Genomic DNA, 21,648 nt, shown 5'->3' with positions numbered 1-21,648 from the left:
CTCCCAGCATCTTCTGCTATACCCACTCCTCTAAGTCCATTAAAACTGCTAGAAACCAGCAATCACGTCAATGTGAGTTTTACTTCCAATTATTATCAAACTTATTAAAATTCTTGCCTCTTCCTATCCCCTCAAAACCCAATTTCAGCCTGGCCATGTGCCCAGGGCCAGACTCACTTGTTTGAAAGGCCAGTGGCCTGCATGGTCCCCCAGCCCTGGCTTCCAGGAGCCCAAAAAGCAAGTGGTAGAATTTAAATCACAAATAACCAGCCTCCAGGGGGCCAAGAGGGGGTGCAGCAGGCCCCTGGAAGACTCCCTGGCTGTCCCCAGCTGGCGGGGCCTGGTTTCCTTCTAGAATGTTCAGAGCCCTCCCTCTGTGGGCCGGGGACTTATTGTAACACTGGCTCATTCCTTCGATTGACATTTGGAAAGCATCTTCTAAATGCCAAGCTCCGGAGCAGCCCCTGGGGAGACGGCAGGGCCGTCCCCCTGAGGCTAATGAGAAGAGTGGCTTACACAGCAAGGTGAAATTGACGATCACCAACGCCAAAAGAGAAGTCTGTGCCGCCACGATCGAAAACTGGCAGCCCGCGGGCTTGCATCCAGCCAGCAGATGCTGGCAAGGGCCAACATTTAAAAAACCTGCAAGATTTCCATTAAAAGATGGGAGCTTTGGCTTCCTTTGTAAAAAAAAAAAAAAAATCAGAAACTCCTTATTTCCCCTTCGGCCATCGCCATGGCTTGAATGTTTGTCCCCAAATCCACCTGTTGAGCACGAATTCCCGATGCGATGGTGTGGGGACGGGGGCCTTTGGTAGGCGACTAGGTCATTGGGATGGAGCCCTTGTGCATGGGTTCAGTGCCCTGGAAGAGACCTCAAAGAGCTGGGCGTCTCTTCCACCACATGGGACACAGCTGGAAGGCACCGTCTATCAGGTGGCCCTTGGGAGACACCAGGTCTGCAAGGTGTCTTGGTCTTGGACTTCTCAATGGCTAGAACTGTGCCCAGTGAGCTTCTGAGGCTCCTAAGCCACCCTGTTTGGGGTATTTCTTAAAATACTTTTGTCGGTGCATAGTAATAATATGTCCCGTACCTGTGAGTGAGATTGGCAGTGATGTCTTCATGGATGGGCATGACAGTGTTTGAACTGTTCCCTTCTTCAAGCCTGCTTTCCCCCTCGCCACCTCTCCCCTACCGGGTCCCTTTTCTCTCTTCTGCTTGCCCCATCATTTAACTGAAGTCCCTTGCGTTTCCTATTTTCTCTCCACTCATGAGAAAAAAACATGTATGACCCTTGACTTCCCGAGACTGGCTGACCTCATTCAGCGTAATATCCTCTACTTCATCCGTTGCCTGCAAATGGCATGATTCTGTTCTCTACGGCTGAGTAAAATTCTATTGAGTGTATAAACCACATTTTCTCTTTATCCATTCATCTGTTGATGGCACCTAGGTCAGTTCCAAAATTTGGCTATTGTGAATTGTGCTGCTACAAACACGGATATCATGTATCACTGTAGTATTCTGACTTTAATTCTCTTGGAAAGATGCTAGGAAGTGATACAGCAGAGTCTTAAGTCAGTCCATTCCTCGTCTTTTGTGGAACCTGCATACTGATCTACACGCATGGTGGTTATACTAGTTTACAATCCCACCAGCAGTGTAGAAGAGTTCTTATGTCTCCACATCTTTTCCAGCATTTATTTGTATTCTTGATGATTGACATTCTAACTAGAGTTAGATGAAATTTCAGTGTCATTTTGAATTGCATTTCCATGATGGCTAAGGGTGTTGGACCTTTTTTTCATATGTTTATTGGCTGTTCCTATTTCTTCTTTTGTTTTTGTTTGTTTGTTTGTTTGTTTGTGTTTGGTGGTATTGGGGGTGGAACCCAGAGGCTTTCTACCTCTGGGCTATACTCCCAGACCCATTTTATATTTTATTTGGAAACAGGGTCTAAGTTGCTGAGAGCCTCACTAAGTAGCTGAGGCTGGCTTTGAACCTGTGCGATCCTCCTGTCTCGGCCTCCCAAGTGCAGGGATTACAAACGTGCGCCACCACGCCCAGCCTATTTCTTCTTTTGAGAGTGTAGCTTATGTTGTTTTTGTTGTAGCAGCATGAAGACACTCAGACTCACCTCCTGGGCTTGGCCAGAGCTGAGCTGTCCCACCTGCCCCCACCCCGCCATGCCCATCGGCTCCCGCCTCTGCCCTTGGCCGTCACTCCTGTAAAACTGCAGCGTCCTTCCAGGCTTCTAAAGGCATTTGAACTTCAGCCTCTGAGAGGGGCCTCAGGAAGAAAGGGGGCTGTTTCACCTGAGCTTCATGAAGCTTTCCAAGAATGAGTGAACTTGGAGCTGGGCATGCAAAGATCAGCACGCTCACCCAGAGGGGCTGGTGATGGAGAGGAGGAGGGGTCACCAGTCTGAGGGGCCCCCGACTCAGGCAGTCCCAGTTCTCCATCCATCTCCTGGGACTTGCCCCAGAGAGGTGAGAACAGGCTAAGGGTGAGAGCACACCACGAGTGCCTCAGGACCATGAAAAGGAAGGTCCTCAGGTTGCTAGGAGTTGGGAGGGGGCTAGAGGAGAGGCAGGAGCCTTTCCTCCTGGGATTCGCCTTGATGGCGGGGAGGCTCAGGAAACGGTCTTTCTGTTGCAGTTTCCCCTGTGACACCCTCACTCCTTCCCCCTTCCTTTGTCTCTCTCTGTCCCTCTCTGTCTCAGTCTCTCTCTGAAGGTGTTTGTGTCTCCCAGCAGGTGAGATCATCGTCTTCCTCTGGCCCCATCTCTATCCTCCTCCCCAGCTCCCTCCTCCCAGCCCTGCGGAGATCTGGTAAAAAGTCCTTCCCACTGGTGAGATCTGGTGAGGAAGTCCGTCCCTCCCCGGCCGCACTGCTGTCCTCCCACCACGCTCCCCGTGGCCCTCACGCCCACAGGGTCACATCCTACATACCCAAGTCCTGCCACTCCTGCTTCTCATGAACCCATCCGCATCCCGTCCCCTCGCCACCATCTCCCGTGGCCGGACACTGCAGGACCCCACTGGGCTCCCCAGAGTTGTGCTGAACCTTCCTCCACCCTGAGAACAGTCCTTCTAAAACTCGCCACCGTGACCTTGTTGCTCCTCACTTAAAGTCCTCCGAGGATCCCCGCTGCACCCCGCCCCAGGCGAGCCCACAGTCCCTACCTGGCATCAATCTGACTCACCGTCCACTTCCCAGCGCCGTCCCACAGACCCATCCAGCCGCTCCTTCCCAGAACACCATTGCTGGCAAGTCCCACAGGGCTGTGGTGGCCTGGGAAGGGGCTGCTATTGGTAGCCAGAGCGGGGAGGCCGCTAAACATCCCATAATGTGCAGGACAACGGGACACATGTCAACAGTGCTGAAGACGCGCAATCCTGGTCGGGGACAGAGAAGCAGAAGAGTCAACAAGTTCACATATGATCGTGTGCTGCAGGGGGACCTGTTGGCCAGGGACGGCGTGTCCACAGTGGTCCCAGAAGATTATAAGAGAGCTCACACTCTCCTGCTTGTGGCGATGGTGGTGTCAACACACCTACGACACTGCTGGTCATATAAAAACAGAGCAAGTACACTTACGTCCAGGACATCTTCCTCGATAATGGTGATAAATAGCCACGTTGCTGCCTTATGCATTTGCCACATGACACATTTTATATTAGCATGCACGCCTACATCCAAAACATGTCCTCTGTGGACGGTACGCCACGTGACCCCGGCAGCAGCCTCATCTGTCTCTAGGTCACCTCGCCTCCATGACAGCAAGAGCCCCGTGGGCTCCGGGTGTGGGTAAGTCTCTGTGATGTTCGCTTAGTGGCCAAGTCACGGGGCTGTCAGACACATCGCCTCTCTTAAGTGACGTGTGGCTGTGCACGGTCTTTTATCCACTCAACAAATATTTAAGGAGTGCCTAACCATGTTTTAGGTGCTGCTCAGAAATTGGTTAAGTGCGATTAAGAGGCAAGAAAGAACTAAGGAGGTGACATTAGATCTGAGGCCTGACTACTGGGAACCCGGGCCGCGGTGTGGGGGGAAGGGCGAGACGGCTCAACGCGGGGGGGCAAGGAGCCGACCTTACAGAGGAAGGCAGAGGCCTCTGGGTAGCTGTGGCAAGGAGTTTGGATTTTCATCTACAAACAGAACATTCGATAAATGCCAGCTAGAAATGATAAAACCAGACTTCCTAACAGACCCTTAAAATGGTCCGATTAGGCTAAGTAAAGATAGCCTTCTGTGTCTCTCTAGGTCTCTGCAGGGGCTGGAACTTGGTCATCTCTTACAGGATGGTCAGGGAGCTGCCTGTACATTGATAAATGTCAACTTCAGTTCAATCGGGAGAGTGCAAATTGGTCACTACACCGATGGCTGTGGGTAGTATTTTGAGATGTTAATTTATGTTTTTTCCCCTGTAGTCCTCTGGGCCCCTGAATTTTTTCTTTTTTCAATAGGTAAGAGTCTCTGGACATCCGTCCATGTCCCAGAGGTTTTGCCAGAAAGGGAGCAAAACCTATTGGCAAAATGTCCCCTGTCCTGGTTTCCATCTTCAAAGCTTTAAATTATTGAGGAGATCTTGCTTACTGGGGGCCTCTGAGGGAGGAGAGAAAGAATGAGATACATCTAACCTTAAGGATAAGAAGAGATTGGCTTTTCCTTGGCTGGGACAGGAGAGGTCTCTGAGGATCTGGGGTGGTGTTTCATTGGCTGGCACAATGTCTTAAAACATTTTGAATTAAAAGTTAAACATAGAGTTACCTTGTGCCTGGAAATTCCTCTCCTAGATTTACACCCATGAGAAACAAAGACAAATGTACACACAAAGGCTTGCCCATGAATGTCCATGGCAGCATTATTCACAACAGCCAAAAGGTAGAAAAAACCCAAGTGCCCATCATCTAATGAGAAGATAAAGAAAGGGTGATCTATCCATACAATGGAATATTATTTAGCCATCAAAAGGAAGGAAAATCTGACACATTCTAGGACATAGAGGGACCTTGAAGACACTATGCTACGTGAAAGAAGTCAGCCATAAAAGACCACATATTGTATGATTCCATTCATACAAAATGTCTACAATTGGCAAAATCCACGGAGATAGACAGTGGAGATAGAGGTCACCCAGGGCTTGGAGGGTCAGTGGAAAATACGGAGTAACTGTTAGTGGATACTAGGATTATTTTCAGGGTAACGAAAATGTTTTAAAGTTAGATTATGGTCATGCTTACTAAGAATCACTGAATCATGTATTTTAAATGGGCAAAGTTTATGATATGTAAATTTTACCTTAATAAAGTTATGTGAGAAACATTCTGAAATAAAAATCAGGAGATTTTTTTTTCCCCATAAAACCCCAGATTTTGGCTTTTCTTGAATGCCACGCATATTTCTCCATGGAGACAATGAGCTGTCGATGGGGTGTGTCCCCAAGCCTACCACACTGCCTGCCGGGTTTGCTGGTTTATATCACCCGTGCGGACTGTGTGGGCGTTGGCTTTGAGATCCCCCCAGTGTGGAGACCACAGGAGCTGATGCCACCAGCCCCATTTTCCCTCTTCACATCTGTCCCGAGCTGCAAAGAGCCCTGGGGACCAGAGGGGCCGTGTGGTCAGAGCGGTGCACACTCAGCACGACCCTCGTGGCCTCGTCCAGAAGTGAAGGACCTATGTACATGTGAATGAATCACTATGAATTTCTCTATTATGTATAATCATAACGCACCAGTAAAATGTCTTTGTGGTACTGGGAATTGAACCCAGGGGCATTCTGGCCCTGGGCTACACCCCCTATTTTACATTTTACATTTCATTTTGAAACAGGGTCTCACTAAGTTGCTGAGGGCCTGGGTAAGTTCCTAAGCTGTCCTCGAACCTACAATCGTGATCCTCTCCTGTCTCAGTCTCCTGAGTACTGGGATTACAAGCGTGCCCCACCACACCTGGGTAACACTTTTAAAAATAAAGAGAAAAGCCCTTGTTGTCTCAACATGACTTCCGGTGGCAGACGCCAGCAGGCCCTTGTCCGTGGCCCCTTGGCCCAGGCCAGTAGCCACCTGCAGCTTTGGTTGGGCATCTCCTGTGCCCGCCGCTGGCTTCTTTCCTCCAACGCCTGCTCTCTTGGGTGGGGAGGCGGGAAGTCGTGGTGAGTTTGCATCTTGGGAGTGGCCCGGGCAATGGCTATAGCTGCTGCCTGCTCCTGGGATATGAGCAGCTCCGAGCGCATCTCCACGGCCTCAACGCAGGACAGACGCCAGTGGCCCGTGGCTGCTGCCTGCTCAGCAGGGCCCTTCCTGGCTTTCCTCCCCGCTGCCCTGCTTCTCCTCCTCCTGCCCTACTTCCCCTAAACAAACAGCCTGAACTTGGATCTTCCTCTAGCAGATATTCATCTGTTTTAAGACCTGGGCCTTTTCTGGGCTCCAAAGCCTTGGATTTACCAACTTAGCACCTGCATGGACCTGTCAACAACCGGCCCCTCTGGCAGCCACTCATCCACCATTGCATGACAACCCTGGCAGGGCTGAGACCAAGCCACACCAGGGACTTGGTGCGGCCAGCGAGGCATTTCACTGCTGTGGGGATGACAGGGTGACCTAGCTGGTCCAGGCACGGTCCACCTTGGAGAAAGCTCCCAGCAAGAGCCCCTGGAAAGGGCTCTGTCTACCTTTGGAATCTATTTGAGCCTGGAGCCCTGGTCAGCATCCTCGCTATACATACAGAGCCTGCCTGGTGAGCACGATGCTGACACAGAAGGAACCAGAGTGGAGGTGATGGGAAGTCCTCGAGGACCTGCCCGCCTGGACGCAGCTGTATCTGAAGCCAACCGTTCCGGACTTCCAATGGCTGAACCAAGAGATTTCCACCACCACCTTTCCCCCGCTTCATCCAATTTGATTGGGTCTTGTCACTTGCAACCAAAGGAAGCTTTATTAATACGTAAATTCTCGTTTTTCTGACTGAGACCCTCTGCTTTGTATATGCCCAGGGAGAGGGAATGGGAGGCACTGGGGATGGAACCCAGAGGCAGTCCATGTCAGAGCTATTCTCCCAGCCCTTTCTATTTTTTATTTTGAAACGGGGTCTCGCTAAGTCTCACTGTGTTGCTAAGGCTGGTCATGAGCCTTCCATCCTCCTGTCTCAGTCTCCCAGTACTGGGATTACAGGTGTACACCACCATGCTCGATTTCCTCTGCATTTTTAGACACAAAAAATACACAAAAGTACTTAACCTCTAGGGTATAATAGCAGGAGACTCGATTTGCCAGGACAGGGGTGCTGAGCAAGGGGATCATGGAAGGGGGCTTCTTTCAGCACAGGCTAAGGTGGTGGTGATGGAGAAATAGACTTAGGGTACCAGAAAACTCATCCTAAAATAATTAGTGACTGGGTTACAGTAAGAAGCCGAAACACAGTAAACCCACAAATCACCACCGCAAGAGTGAGTTCTGAGAAGCAGCCAAGGACTTAAGAAGGTGCTGTGACTGAACGGGACTCGGATCCCATCCTCCTGGCCTCCGAGAAAGCAGACCCAATGGGTCCCAGGGCTCTCACTTGCTCACGAGGGCCGCTGGGCCTCGGGTGTGCATTCCTGGAGCCCACAGGCTTCCTGGCTCCAGGAGATGGTAGAGGCCCAGGGAGGAGCTTTCTGCCTCCCTTGCAGATAGTTCTCAAGGCTGGCTTTGTAGTGCAGCAGGATCCACAGGCTCCAGGCCTCCAGGTTCCCCAGGCCCAGCACAAAACCCATGCACACCGTCCTGCCCCGGCCATGGGGAGTCTGCGCTTCCCCCAGACCTCCCTCTTAACATGGTGCCCGAGACCCAGATTCCCAGCCATTATCTTGCCCTCAGTAGTTTTTATTCTATCGCAAAATTTCCTTTTCTAATTACATCACAAAATAGACTTGTGCTGCCTTCGCCAGGAGGCCCATGATTTCCCGGAAATGAGCAGGTTTCTCTGTGCACGGTGCAGTTTTTAATGAAAGCTCACAGTCAGCTGGGCTGAGCAGGAATTTTCCAAATGGCTTTCTTGTTTTCCTAAGTAGATCAACCTCGTTTTGCAGAGGAGCTGAGGAGAAACAGAAATCTTCTAGCCTGTTCTCTGAGTCCTTCTGGAGACCTTAGACTCTGATAGACCTTAGACTCAGGGAGTCCTGGGTTTCCTGTGCCCCTTGCAGAAATCACAAGAGGCAGGAGGGAGGGACACAGGCAGCCTGAGCTGCTCCAGGTCTGGCCTTATTAGTTTTGCTCAGTCCTGAAGCCAGAGGAATCTCTGGCCTACCTCAAAGTCTTATGGTTTTCACGGGCCATAGGCACTTTGCTTTTATGGGCCTGTTTCTTTATGAAATAAATATTAAAATGACCTTTTATCCATTTTTAACTGTATAAAGACAAATGTCATTTAATCTAGATTCATTGTGGCATCATCGTTTTTATGAGTTTTTACTTTATTTCTCTTTGTTGTGGTGGTGCTGGGGATCCAACCCAGGGCTTCCTGCATGCTAAGCACACACTTGACCACTGGGCTACAACTATAGCCCAATATTCTTTCTTTTTGACTAGCACAGAGTAATTGTACACATTTATTGGGTATAGTGTGACATTTCAATACAGGGATACAATGTGAAATGATCAGAGAGGTAACGGGCTTATCCACCTGGGGTATCTATCATTTCTCCTTGCCCTCCTCCTCCTCTTCCTTCCTCTTCTACTGTGTGTGTGCTAGGATTGAATCCAGGGGCATTCTACCTCCAAGTTTCTCTCTCTCTCTCTCTCTTGAAACAGGGTCTTGCTAACTTGCTAAAGGTCTTGCTGACTTGCTGAGGCTCGTCTTGAACCTGCAATCCTTCTATCTCAGTCTCCTAAGTACTGGTATTACAGGTATGCACCACCATGCCCGGCTGACATCTATCAATTGTTTTGGGAACATTCAGAATCCTCTCCGCCAGCCATTTGAAGAACACAATGAATTGCTGACCACCGTAGTCCCCTTACAGAACATTAGAGTGTAAATTAGGCTGTACAGAACATTAGGAGTCCTTCTACCCAAATGTAGCCCTTTCATTATTACCTTGTCATTTATTTCTTCTGATTTTAAAAGAAGTCAAAAGCAGAACAGTTTATGGGTCCCTCAAAATACTATGAGCTCTCAGCTCACTGGAAAAATGGGCCGGGGCCAGTGGGCTGACATTTGCTGTCACCCCAGTCCTGGGGGTCACCCACCTGCCACCAGGAACAGCAGACCGGGAGGCCAGCCCTGGTTCCTGGCCCCGACACCTCTTCTCTCCTCACTGAAGGATCCAAAGCTCACACCCTCAACCCAGCCTCACTGTGAAAGGGTGGTCCCTGGGGCCACGGCTACGCCTGCAAAGCAGCTCAGCATGCTCCTGAGTCATTACAAGGTGTCAGTTTTCTCCTCTGTAGATTGGACAAAATGCTAGTACACCCCCCCGGCCCCCCGCAGGCTCATCCGGAGGAGCAAAGGTACCAGCACCCAAGGTGGTTCTCCCAGAGCCAGCACGTGGCCACATCCATCAGAGAAGACAGTCTTCAGGGCCAAGAACAGTGGTGCGCACGTGCGATCCCAGTGCTTGTGAGGCCGAGACAGGAGGAGGTTCAAGGCCAATCTCAGCAACTAAGAGAGACTTCAGCAATTTAGTGAGATCCTGTTTCAAAATTAAAAATAAAAGGGGCTGGGGGGCTATAACTTGGAGGTAGAATGACCCTGGTTCAATGTCCAGTGCCAAAAAGAAAGAGAGAGAGAGAGAGAGAGAGAGAGAGAGAGAGAGAGAGAGAGAGAGCGCGCGCGCGCGAGCGCATTCAGACACTAGAAGTAGCATGGAGATATTGCAGAGGGATCTCTGTGATGGAGCTCTATAGTGGGAGAGACTGATGGGGCTTAACTGCAAATACAAAGGACTCTGACTGAATAAGAATGGTTCAACTTGTGATTTTTCAACTTAGGGTTTCTTTTCCTTCTCTTTTCTGTTTTGGCAGTACTGGGGATGGAACTCGGGGGCATTCTACCTCTGAGTGACATCCCCAGCTCTAATTCTTAGTCTTTTATTTTATTTTGTATTATTATTATTATTATTATTATTATTATTACAGGTCTGGGGATGGAACCCAGGGGCATTCCACCTTTGAGCTATACCTCCTGCCCTATTTTTTTTTTATTCTTTATTTTATTTATTTTTTTGTGGTACTGGGGGTGGGACCCAGGGGCTTTTCTAACTTCTGGCCTGTACTCCCAGACCTATTTTATACTTTATTTGGAAACAGGGTCTCACTAAGTTGTTGAGAGCCTCATTTAAGTAGCTGAAGCTGGCTTGGAACCTGTGCGATCCTCCTGTCTCAGCCTCCCAAGCGCTGGGATTACAAGCATGTGCCACCACGCCCACCCGGCGAGTCTTTTATTTTTTGAAACAGGGTCTCACTGAGTTGCAAAGGGCCTCACTAAGTAGCTGAAGCTGTAATCCTCCTGTCTCAGCCTCCCAAATGCTGGGATTACAAGCCTGCCGCACCACACTCAGGATTTTTTGATTTATGGACTGCTAGGAGCATTTTAAGTGTTCAGTAGTGACCACACTTGGACGCTGATCTCCCAGGCTGGCTGGCGCTTTCTCCACCTGGGCGGCAGCTGTGACCTGCGGCTCCCTCCCTGGGACCCGAAGCAGGCTGCAGGCTCACCAAGGACAGTCGGTGGGTTCCCTGTGTTTGTTGCATCTTTTATTTACAATAATTTCAATTTATAATCAGCTGATCGGGATATAACCCCGTCTTAAGTGGAGGAATCGATATAAGGACAAATGGAGATTTATAACGAGGACTGAGTTGGACATCCATGGACAGAATCTCACTAACGGTCGGGTGGGAGGGGTGCTGGGGAAACAGACTTGCGGGATACCTGCTGAAGGCAGCCAGGTGGCCTCACATTAAGAGGGACAAGGAATGTGATCAGATAGGGGTGGGCTGGGAGGTTGCTCAGCTGATCCTACAGGATTCTTGCTAAAACCAGCCTAGGAGAGTCTAGGACAGGGCCCAAGGTCAGGAGCTAATCAACCAGAGACTCAGAAGAGCCATTCAGACCGGGCCAAAGGGGAGTCCTTGTCGCATCTCAGTGTTGGCTATGATGATGAACTGCCACAAATTGGTTAATTTTAATAATTAATCTTAATGACCGGCTGGAGCGAGGTCTGCCCCAAGCTCTGCTTCTTCCTCTCCTCTAGACGGCACTGACCTTGGGCCGAGCTGGCCCAGCAGATGGCAGGACCCAAGCTCTCCCCAGCTGGCTCCATGGCCGGCTTCTGTCCAGCCCTGCCTCCCTGTCAGGGCCCTCCACCTGCTTCCTCCCAGCCCTCTGGCCCCTTACCCGGTCCCTAAGCGCGCTCCCGTGTCTCCTGGGCTGGCAGGACAGCTCATTCTTCTTGCCACAGCTTTAAAGTTGTCTCCCCTCCCGAGTTACCATCCTCCAGGCGCGACTACTAAACCCTTTCTCTCCACCACTTGAGACCTCACTGTCATCAGCTCATCTCATGCAGCTGTCCCATTCTTCTCAGTTACTGTTTCCCACAGGACTTAAAAAAAAAAAAAAAAGTCACCCCCCCTCACCTCCCTCCCTCCCGCCTGATCACACCTGTGGCTGATCCTGTGGAAAGAGCCCAGGCTTTGAAGCCAGCTGGAGGCAGGAGCTTAATCCCAGCACCACAATTGACCAGCTGTGTGACCTTGGGCAAGTCAATTAACCTCTCCTGAGCCCGGGATTGTTTATCTGCCTGGAATTATAAAGACAATCTTATTTACTCTAACTGCAGGACTCCCCTCTGGGGGGAGGGACACCTGGGATTAATGGTTGGAGCGGGAGAGTACTTGAATACTTTGATAAACACTTCTGGGGTGGAGGGGAGAGTCCCCCCCTCCTACTCCTGGAGGAGGGGCGTGGAGCTCTGGAGCCAGGACAGCTCCCTAGAACCGCAAAGGGATTTGATGGTTGGTAGTGGAGAAAAAGAAAAGAAGAAATGAAGGAGCGGTGAGAGGGAGCCAGATGCTCCAGGGCGGATCACACCGGCCTGCTGGCTGGGATGGATGGCTCTCCTCAACCTGGTGAGACCACTGCTCCACCCATCCCGCGGCAAAGGCCAGCCCTGGCAGGTCAGCAGACCGGCGGGGTCTCTGGCCACCTGGACCTATGGGCCCCTTCTCAGAACAATGTTTTCAGCTGCGTAAAATAAAATCCAGACAATTATGGAGGAAGCCAATTTCACAGCGGGATGCAATGAGCAGAATTCCGAGCGTGGCGCGGGGACGGGCACGCCGCCCCGCTCACACTAAACGGTGCGTCGGTGGGGCTCTCAGGAGCCCTGTGCTTTTGCGGAAGCACATTTCAAAATATCTGCAGCAGCTGGCGTGAGAGAGGAGAAGGAGGAATTGCTGCTGGTGACCACATCCCAGCCCTGCCCTGTGACTGCAGTTTGTAGATGGGAAATGCAACTGACATTTACGAGTGAGGAGAGAAATAAGGATGCCAGTTTCCCCCTCACCCAGGTTCACAGACTCTGAATTTTGCAGACTCTAGGCTTGACCTGGGCTCTGGATTTTCCCTAGTTGCCCCTCCCACCCTGGCACCCTGCCCCACCCAGCTCCCCATCCCCATCGCCTCTCCGCTGCTGCGGCCTCATGGTTCCCCACCTGGTCGCCAGGACCACCCCCCCCCCGCACCTCTTTTCTTTCTCCATTCCACCCCCAAAGAGTCCCCCATGCTGAACTCAGAGAGATCATCCCAAGATGCAAACCTGGCCACGTCACCCCTTGCTCCGAATCCTTCAGTGGCTCCCTGTTGCCTGGAGAGTGAAATCTGGAGACGTCTGCACCTGCAGAGTATCAGAGCCCTCACCCAGCCTCACCTGTCCACACTCCTCCCCGCCCTGCCCGCCATTCTGCATGACATACAGGAAGTTTCCAGAATATGCCCCCTCCCTAGGCTTTGCCCACGTGTACCCTTTATTGCACACACTCCCAAGCTGCCCGCCGAGCACATTCTGCATGACTCTCCCCGTGCCCACCGCACCCACTCCCTGTCCGTGGACAAATGTGGGTGCCCCGGAGCATGGAGTCAACATGCCCCCCCCAATAATTATTTGAACAGTCTGTCTCTGCAAGTTTGCAAACTTCAGGAGTGCAGGGACAAAATCCTCTTCCCCAAACCCGCACAGTGGTTGGCGCCCTGTAGGTCTTCAATGAATGCTGACTGAATAAATGAATAAGAGATTTAAAAAAGAAACAGCAGCAGGGTGTGGCAGTGCACGCGTGTAATCCTAGTACTTGGGAGGCTGAGACAGAAGAATCGCAGGTTCAAGGCCAGCCTCAGCCATTTAGCAAGACTCTCAGCGTCCTAGCCAGACCCTGTTTCCAAATAAAACCAAAAAGGGCTGGGGAATGTCTCTCGGAGGTTAAATGCCCCTGGGCTCAATTCCCAGCACCATACATACACCTATACACAATAAGAATAAAAATAAAAGTAAGAATAATAAACAGGTTCTCAGTTCTGAACAGCTGGGGATGGGGATGGGGCAAAGTCAACACTGTTGTGACAATCATTATATTTTTTCTTCTTTAAGTTAGATTTCCCACACGCTGGGAATGATGGGTCACGTGTATTTTGATGTATGGAGTGTGCTGTAACTCCGTGAGCTCAGCCCCACGTTCTCCCAGGGATCCCTCTGTTATATATACACGCTTCAATTAGGGGGCGATTATCTCCCCACCGAAAGCCTCATCGTTTCCATTTCATGAAATAGAGATTCTCCCAGTGCGTGAAGAACAGGATTATTAGATTTATAGAAATTCAATTCGCATGTGGCTTTTTAGGAACAGATGTCTTACAAAGCCAAGCCGCTCCTCTATCTGCCGGGCCCCCTGAAGTTGAGAGTCTAGAGGCATCTTTGATTCCCTTGCGGTACATCCCTTGCTTAACCCCTGGTGACCTGAGCAGTGGACACCACCCTCGCCCCCGCCCCCGCCCCCGCCATAGGATGCCAAGGCCTTCCTCTGCCTTCCGCCGTGGGGTGCTAAGGCCTCTGTCTCTGCCCCTCTGAGCTGTGTGATGCTGTTGACTGTCCACCTTTCCCGAGGCCCTCACAAGCCTGGGCTCTGAGGTACTTGCCCGCAGGCTCTGCCCACCCCGGGCAAGCTGGAGCCCACCTCAGCTTCCGTGTGTCTGAACATTTAAGGTCCTACTCAGACCTCCGTGTGGAGGTCAACGGCAGATGAGCTGGAGCAGAGGAGAGGGGTGCCCACCACCCCAAAAGGGCTTCTCTCTCTTCTTTTTCTTGGTCTTCTACCATTCTCTTTCTCGCTCTCTCTCTCTAGTACTAGGGATTAAACCCAGAGGCATTCTACCTCTGAGCTACACCCAGCCCTTTCATTTTTTTGTTTGTTTGTTTTAGGTTTTGAAACAGAATCTCCCTAGTTTGCTTAGAGTCCAGCTACTTTATCGAGGCTGGCCTTGAACCTGTGCTCCTCCTGTCTCAACCTCCCAAGTACTGCAAGTACTGGCTCCTTCCTTCCTCCCTCGTTTCCTTCTTTCCTCCCTCTCTCCGGTGGGTTCTAATGAAACCCAGAACCTTGAGCACATGCTCTGCCAAGGAGCTCTACCCCCAGCCCAAAGGGCTCCTCCTTTGTGGCCCCTGAGAACCGGCACCAGCCCTCCCCCATTCCATACAGCCGCCTCTGTCTTCCTCCTGCCCCGAGTCCAATCTGTCACCGAGCTGCGTGGCACCTGCTAATGACATCCCGGGCTACCCTGCCTCTCTCTCCCACACGCGTTCAGCTCACAACAGCTGGGATGACGAATGGAGATCTGTGTCAGAACCCCAGGACACAGCGCCCGGCAGGTGATCGGCAACCGATAAATACAGGTCCAGATGAGCGGCAACTTCTACAAATGGTGGACGGGAGGCTCAGAGAGGAGCGGTGGCCCGAGCGGGCACGCCCGGCTTACCTGACAGGACCGTGAAGACCGCGGCAAAGGCGTTCAGCTTGAGCCCGTCGATGACGCTGCTGGAGTGGAAGAGCTCGAGACACATGAGGCTGAAGCCGACCACCAGCAGGAGGATGTAGAGCACCTCGGAGACCACCGACAGCCAGAGCACCCCTGGGGAGCAGAGGCAGAGAGGCCGGGTCAGGGCTCAGGGTCCCAGCTGATGGAGCGCCATGCACCATGCAGGCTGTGCCGGGACGGCCTGGAACCCCAGCAGAGATGGCCGGAGCGCGGCTGGCTCTGGCTGATGGGTACCGGTCCAGGGCAGGATGGACCAATAAATGGGGCCATTCAGGACAGAGGAAAGGACTTTTGTTTGTGTGTGTGTGCAGTCCCATGGCCCCGAGGTCACCAGCTTAGGGTAAAGCTGATACTGTGGTTGCTGAGCAGTATGGCGTGGGAAGGCGACCACCTTGGGCCACATAATCACCAGCTCAGAAGGCTGCCCTGTTCTGGGGCATATATACACACACACACAATGTATTTTTGTGGTATTTTTGTGGTACTAGGGATCCAACCCAGGAGTGTTCTGCCTCTGAGCTTCATCCCAGCCCTATTTTATTTTTTTATTTTGAAATAGGGTCTCACTAAGTTGCAGAGGGTCTTGCTAAGCTGCTGGGGCTGGCCTTGAGGATATGATCCTCCTACCTCAGCCTCCCAAGTCCTGGGATTATAGGTGTGCGCTGCTAAGACAAATGTTTACAAGAGACAAATTCCCCTCTTGTGAGGCCCGGGGTGCTCTGTCACCTGCAGCTCTACGTGTCCCAAGTTACATCCAACGCCAGGCTTGCCCTCAAGGCACACCTGTGCTCTATCTGCCCTGAATCTTACTCTGTTGTGTTCTTTTTTCTTTTTACAGTACTAGGGATTGAACCCAGGAACATTCTGCCTCCAAGCTATACCCTAGCCCTGTTTTTATTCTTTATTTTGAAACAGGGTCTCTCACTAAGTTGCAGAGGGCCTTACTACGTAGTTGAGGCTGGCTGTGAACCTGCGATCCTCCTGTCTCAGCCTCCCAAGTACTACTGGGATTACAAGCGCGAGCTACCACTCCCAGTTTACCCTAATTTTTTTTTCTTGGTACTGGGGATGGAACCCAGGGGCAGTCTACCTCCAAGCTACATTCCCTGCCCTATTTTTTTTTATTCTTTATTTTGAAACAGGGTTTTACTAAGTTGCAAAGGGTCTCACTAAGTAACTGAGGTTGTCCCTGAACTGCGATCCTCCTGTCTCAGCCTCCCAAATGCTGGGATTACAAGTGTGCGCCAACATATCAGGTTTACCCTGCTTTTTTCTAAAAACTATTACTATTACTCCTGTGGCTCCAACCTTGTGATTCTCCAAAGAGCTGCTATGTTCTGGTGTGTCCTGCTCTCATAGACACAGGCGATTGGTCCAATCTGATCATCTCACCTTAACTGATTGGTCCAGTCTGGTCATCTGACCTTAAACTGATTGGTCCAGTCTGATCATCTGATCTAAAGCTGACCAATCATAGCCCTTCTCTAGAAATCAGAGCCTGGAACCACTGAAGTGGACCAGGAGAGAGAAGTTCAGAGGAGACTTGAAGCGTTCTATCAGTGTGAGGACCTGGCTCCAGCCGTTTCTGAAGGACAACCATACCCGCCCTTCTAGTGGTTTGCTTATTCCAACTTTGTCTTCCCCGAGCTAGCACAGCTTCCTTTCCCCCATACTGGCCCTAACTGGGTCACTGTCGTTTGCCCCCTGATTTGAGGACATCTGCTGGTTCCCCCACCCACACTATTATATTCCCTTCCCTCCTTTCTTCCAGTCTAATACGGTTCAGTTGTGCTAACCCACACCGTGGCTCCATGTTTGAGACCCACGGCTCCAGTATCTTGTCCACCAGAGCTCCATGCCCCGCCAACTCGACTCTGGCTCAGGAATGAATGTCTCTGGGCCTCAGTTTCTTCCTCTATAAAGTGGGGATCGTAATATCTCATAGCAGTGTAGAGCTGAGAGGACGCAGTTAGACAGCAACGTGTGCTTAGGAATCGCATCTATGTATTATGTTATTATAATATTACATATTGATAATAATATTACAACATTACATGTCGATAATAATATGTAATTATAATATTTTTACATATTATTAATCATTCGGGCATATTATTATTATTATTTTATTTTGCAGTACTGGGGATGAAACCCAAGGACATTCTACCTTTGAGCTACACCCCAGACTGATTCTTTTTATTCTTTATTTTGAAACAAGGTCTCACTGAGTCTCAGAGGGCCTAAATAGCTGAGGCTGGCCGCAAACTATGATCCTCCCATCTCAGCCTCCCAAATGCTGGGATGACAAGCACGTACCACCATGCCCGGCTTCTCAGGTGTATTATTACAGCTGTTATACGGAGGAAGTGGTGGGGACCTATCCAGTGGTGACTGGAATTGGAGCCCTGGGGCTCCTGACTGAGGTCGAGGCCGGAGACAGAGTCGAGAGGAAGAAATAAAACTGTGGACGCACATAAGATTTCTGAGAAGAAGGGTGGGGAATAGAAGATGGAACCAGAAATCCACCAGTGTGACTAGCCTTCCAAGCCACACTTACCACGTGGTTCAAACAAGGCCCACACTTTAGAGAAGGGACCATGAGGCCAGGCCTGGCCCAAGTCAGCTTAAGGAGAATTGGCCAGGGGCTGTTTGCAGGAGCTAGCTGTCATGTTTGAAGCTGGAAAGACTTACTGCTGGGACTGACTGGATCACCCAGTGGTAAGAACCTTCCCGAGATGGGAGCTGATGCTGAGGAAGTCAGGCCAAGAGAGGAAGGAAGATGGTGTGCCAATGAAGTCCTTGGAGCGCTAGATCCAGCCATGCCTGAAGCTGGATGCCCTCTGTTCTTGCAATCCCATCAGCCAATCAATTCCTTGTCTTTGCCTAAACCTGTGTGAGGCAGAATTTTTATCACTCACAACCAAGAGCCCTCCTCTTCACTTTTCTGTCCTCTGAAGCTGTGGGTATGTCCTTTCCTACCTCTGCCTTTATACAGTTATCCCTGCCACTTGGAATGTCCCAGGGACACCCAATAAATACTCCTGGCCAAACCAAGCAAATAAACAGCAAATTCCGAGTTCCCATCTGCTCCCTAAAGACCCCGATTCTGAAACACCCACTCTCATTCCTAGCACAACAGGCCTTTCAGAATGCGGGAAAACCAGCCCGCCCGCCTTCTTCCTTCCTTCCTTCCTTCCTTCCTTCCTTCCTTCTCCTCCTCTTCCTTCTCCTCTTCTTCCTCCCCCTCCCCTCCCCTCCTCCTCCTCCTCCTCCTCCTCCTCCTCCTCCTCCTCTTCTTCTTCTTCTTCTTCTTCTTCTTCTTCTTCTTCTTCTTCTTCTTCCTCTCTCTCTCTCTCTCTCTCTCTCTCTCTCTCTCTCTCTCTCTCTCTCTCTCTCTCTCTCTCTCCAAAAACACAGTATCTCCTGGGTGATCCCTTGGCTTTCCATAAGAGAATAATGCACTCTTGGCAGCCCAGATGCTGTTAAAACACTCTTTGGCACCACAAGCTCACAGCCCCCAGGCCTTCTGCTGGCCCGAGGCCCAGGGGGCAGTGGGAGGAAGGCAGGGAATGGAGGGCGAGCTGCCAAGCCAGGGGGAGTCCTCCGCAGGGGTCTCAGCCCCCGCAGCTCACCCAGCTGCTGACTCAGCTTCTTCTCCCACCCCGCAAGGGTGCCTCAGTCCTGCCCAAGGCCCCGGGCCTCCTCCCCCGCCTGCCCTCAGCTCTGCTCCTCCAGACAGGGCTGTGGCCTGGCGTGGGACGCTCCAGAGTTAGTTAGCGATGGAGATGAGGCTCTGGTAACCCACCTGCCTGGCGGGGATTATGTTTCTTACTCCCTCTATGTTGCTAGATTCATTTCTTCATCTTCCCACTGGACCGAGGTGCACAGAGAAAGTTTTAGCCCACCCAAGCCATGGGAACTAATGACAGGAATAACCACTGTCTGTCACTGTGTCAACAGTAGTCAAAGTCACCACAAGAGACTAACGGTCAGGAGGACTTGCTTGCGTCAGGTCCTGATGGACACCGGTGGGCGCTCAGCCTCCTGGGTCTTTAGTGTTCCTGTCTTTGGAGGATGGTTTGAAGATGTCTGGAACTCACTGTGCCCAACTTTGCTCAGAAAGGGACAGGGAGCTGGGTTTGGTGGCACACACCTGCAATACCTGCACTTGGAGGCTGAGAAAGGAGGATCTTGGTAGGTTTGAGGCTGTCCTCAGCAACTTAGTCTCTGTTTCAAAATAAAAAGGGCTGGGGGTATATCTCAGAGGCAAAACACCCCTGTGTTCAATAGAAAGAAAGAAGAGGAAGGGAGGGAGGGAGGAGGGAAGAAAAAATTGGAAGGAAGAGGAAGGAAGGGAGGAAGGAAGGAAGGAAGGAAGGAAGGAAGGAAGGAAGGAAGGAAGGGAGACAAAAGGGCCTGGAGCTCACTTTCCCCCTGTGTGGTCATCAGCCAGTGGATGGCCCTGGGGCCCTGCTGGGGCCCTGGCTGGGCTGCGATGTGACCTGCACTGTAATAGGGCCCCTAAAGGAGGCGCAGCCATTGTCCAAGTGCCAGGACCAGCTGCCTTGCAGGCTGATCACCCCATGGAGGGGATGAAATTGTCCTCTTGGGCAATAATATGTCCCAGAGCCATCGAGAGCCCAGAGGCAGACCCAAGACAACAAGGGAGCAGACCCCATGTCAACCAAGACTGTTCGGCCGCGCGCTGGCCCTGCCCTGATTCTTCCCCTATGTGATCCTGGCACTATTGTCAGTACCCCGAAGACACGAGTCCTCTGTCCCTTCCCAGGTGGCCACGCTGAAGAAGCTCCTTCCTGGCTCGCCCCCACTCGCCCCTCTCTGCTGTTTAGAATCACCAAGTGTGGCTGAATCTCGTGTATGGGACCCAGAGCCAGACCGCGGGCCGAGGGTTCCACTAACAGCTTGGCAGAGCCCCTGCTCACCTGCCGGCACCCCTGGCTTCCCACCTCCCTCCCTGTCCTGCGTGTGTCCCCAGCATCCCGCGGGCCATTCCCTTTATACAAGACTGTGCGTGAATCCTCCTCACGGGGCTGCTTCTGGGGAGTCTGACCTGAGACCCCAGAATTCACGGAGGTCATCTTCCCACGTCCTCCTGAATCGAGCTGAGGCGGCGATGGGTCACCCACAGCAACACTGAGTCTCAAAGGGGTTGCACTGCCAGGCGGCGGTCTGGTCTGGGCTCACACCCGGGCCTCTCAGACTCCAGCAACCATCCCAGGCAGGGAGGGTGAGAGCTGGCAGGTGGGCATGGCCATGACCTCCGCGTCCACCTGTCAGGGTGCAGGATCCCTCTCACTCTGGGGATGCTCCAGCACCCAAGCAACCCCCAAGCCAGGATTCAAGGAGCAGAGTGCAGTGGCCCTTGGTTCTCAGCCATGCTGAGCCCAGCTGGCCGCCAGGCATGATGGGGAAGGAAGCCCGGGGTGTTCTTCTCTGTCCATGGACTCCCGGAAACCCGGCAGAGGAAGCTGCACTTGGCCCTGGCTGAGAGGCACCTTCAGATGCACCCAGGGGTGTCAGCAAGGGAGCAGAGAATGAGCAGGAAGGCAGGCGGTAGGAGGCAGGGAGCCCTGCTGGAGTCTCCAGCTGCTCTTCTCGCTAAAGGTGACAGTGGCCTGGGCTGTGGCCAGGATGAGGCGAAGGAAGAGAAATATGGTGGCAACAGATACTGAGGAGGCAGAGTGGGCAGAGTGGTACCAGGACCCCGGCACAGACACCTGAGCGGGCAGCGGCCTTCTGCCTCTGGGGCGGGACAGCGCTGGGGAACAGGGCTGCTTCTGGACACAGAGGACCTACATTCCCCGTGGGACACGCAGCAGGGACACCCAGGAGGCAGCGGGGGATCGGACAGGACACAAGAGCGTTGCCAAGGCGTAGACCCTCACGAGATATTCACCATGATTGTCAAATAGATGGTGCCGATGCCGGGCATGGTGGCGCACGTTTGTAATCCCCGCGCTTGGGAGGCAGAGACAGGAGGATCGCGCAGGTTCGAAGCCAGCCACGCGTGCTGGCTTAGGAGACCCTGTTTCCAAATAAAAATGTAAAAGTAGTTCTGGGAGTGTAGCCCGGAGGTAGAAGGGCTTCCAGGAACCCCAGTACCACCAAAAAAAAAAAAAAAATAGATGGTGCCGGGGGCAGGGGAGCCCATGAGGCATCTCTGAGAAGAGCTGGGAGCAGGCGAGGATGGCAGGGAGGGGGCTCCCAAGAGGACACCTGCCTGGGCACGCCCCGGCCTCCCCTGCCTGCTCCACTCCACCAGGAACCACTATCACCCCGGGACGATGACCAGCCGCCGAGGTGGGTCGCACTGAGGTGTGGGCTACATGCTCTGCTTCCCCACAAACGGTTTAGCGTAGTTTAACGCTGAGTCACAACATGAAATTGTCTGAACCGGGGAGCGGGCGGAGGGATACACAATTTGATTTACTTTCCCGTTATTTTTTAAATTCTTATTACCTCCATCCAAAGAGTCTCTCTGTGGTACTAATGTGTCCTTAGTCGGTTTCTTTAAAAATAGAGGACAGGCTGCAGGCTCAGAATCGCCTACGGTCCCC

The 21,648-nt window shown here is 51.9% G+C and overlaps 1 protein-coding gene across 4 annotated transcripts in view; it reads right to left on the bottom strand.

Annotated features, from left to right (window-relative positions):
- Positions 1 to 21,648, bottom strand: part of GSG1L (GSG1 like) — a gene marked incomplete at both ends in the record, with an annotated part of 230,803 nt that overhangs the window by 64,597 nt on the left and 144,558 nt on the right. For 3 of the 4 annotated variants that reach the window (XM_080703253.1, XM_080703256.1, XM_080703254.1), the window contains one exon: positions 15,011 to 15,163. The exons of the other annotated variant lie outside the window; for it this stretch is intronic. In XM_080703253.1, coding sequence (XP_080559379.1) covers positions 15,011 to 15,163 — 153 coding nt within the window. The remainder of the gene's footprint in view (positions 1 to 15,010; positions 15,164 to 21,648) is intronic. 4 annotated transcript variants of the gene reach the window in all.

This window comes from Muscardinus avellanarius (genome assembly GCF_963383645.1).
Source record: "Muscardinus avellanarius genome assembly, chromosome: 10".
In the NCBI taxonomy this organism is placed as follows: domain Eukaryota; kingdom Metazoa; phylum Chordata; class Mammalia; order Rodentia; family Gliridae; genus Muscardinus; species Muscardinus avellanarius.
Note: the sequence above shows the minus strand (reverse complement) of the source record. Positions and strands in the feature narration are given on the sequence as shown.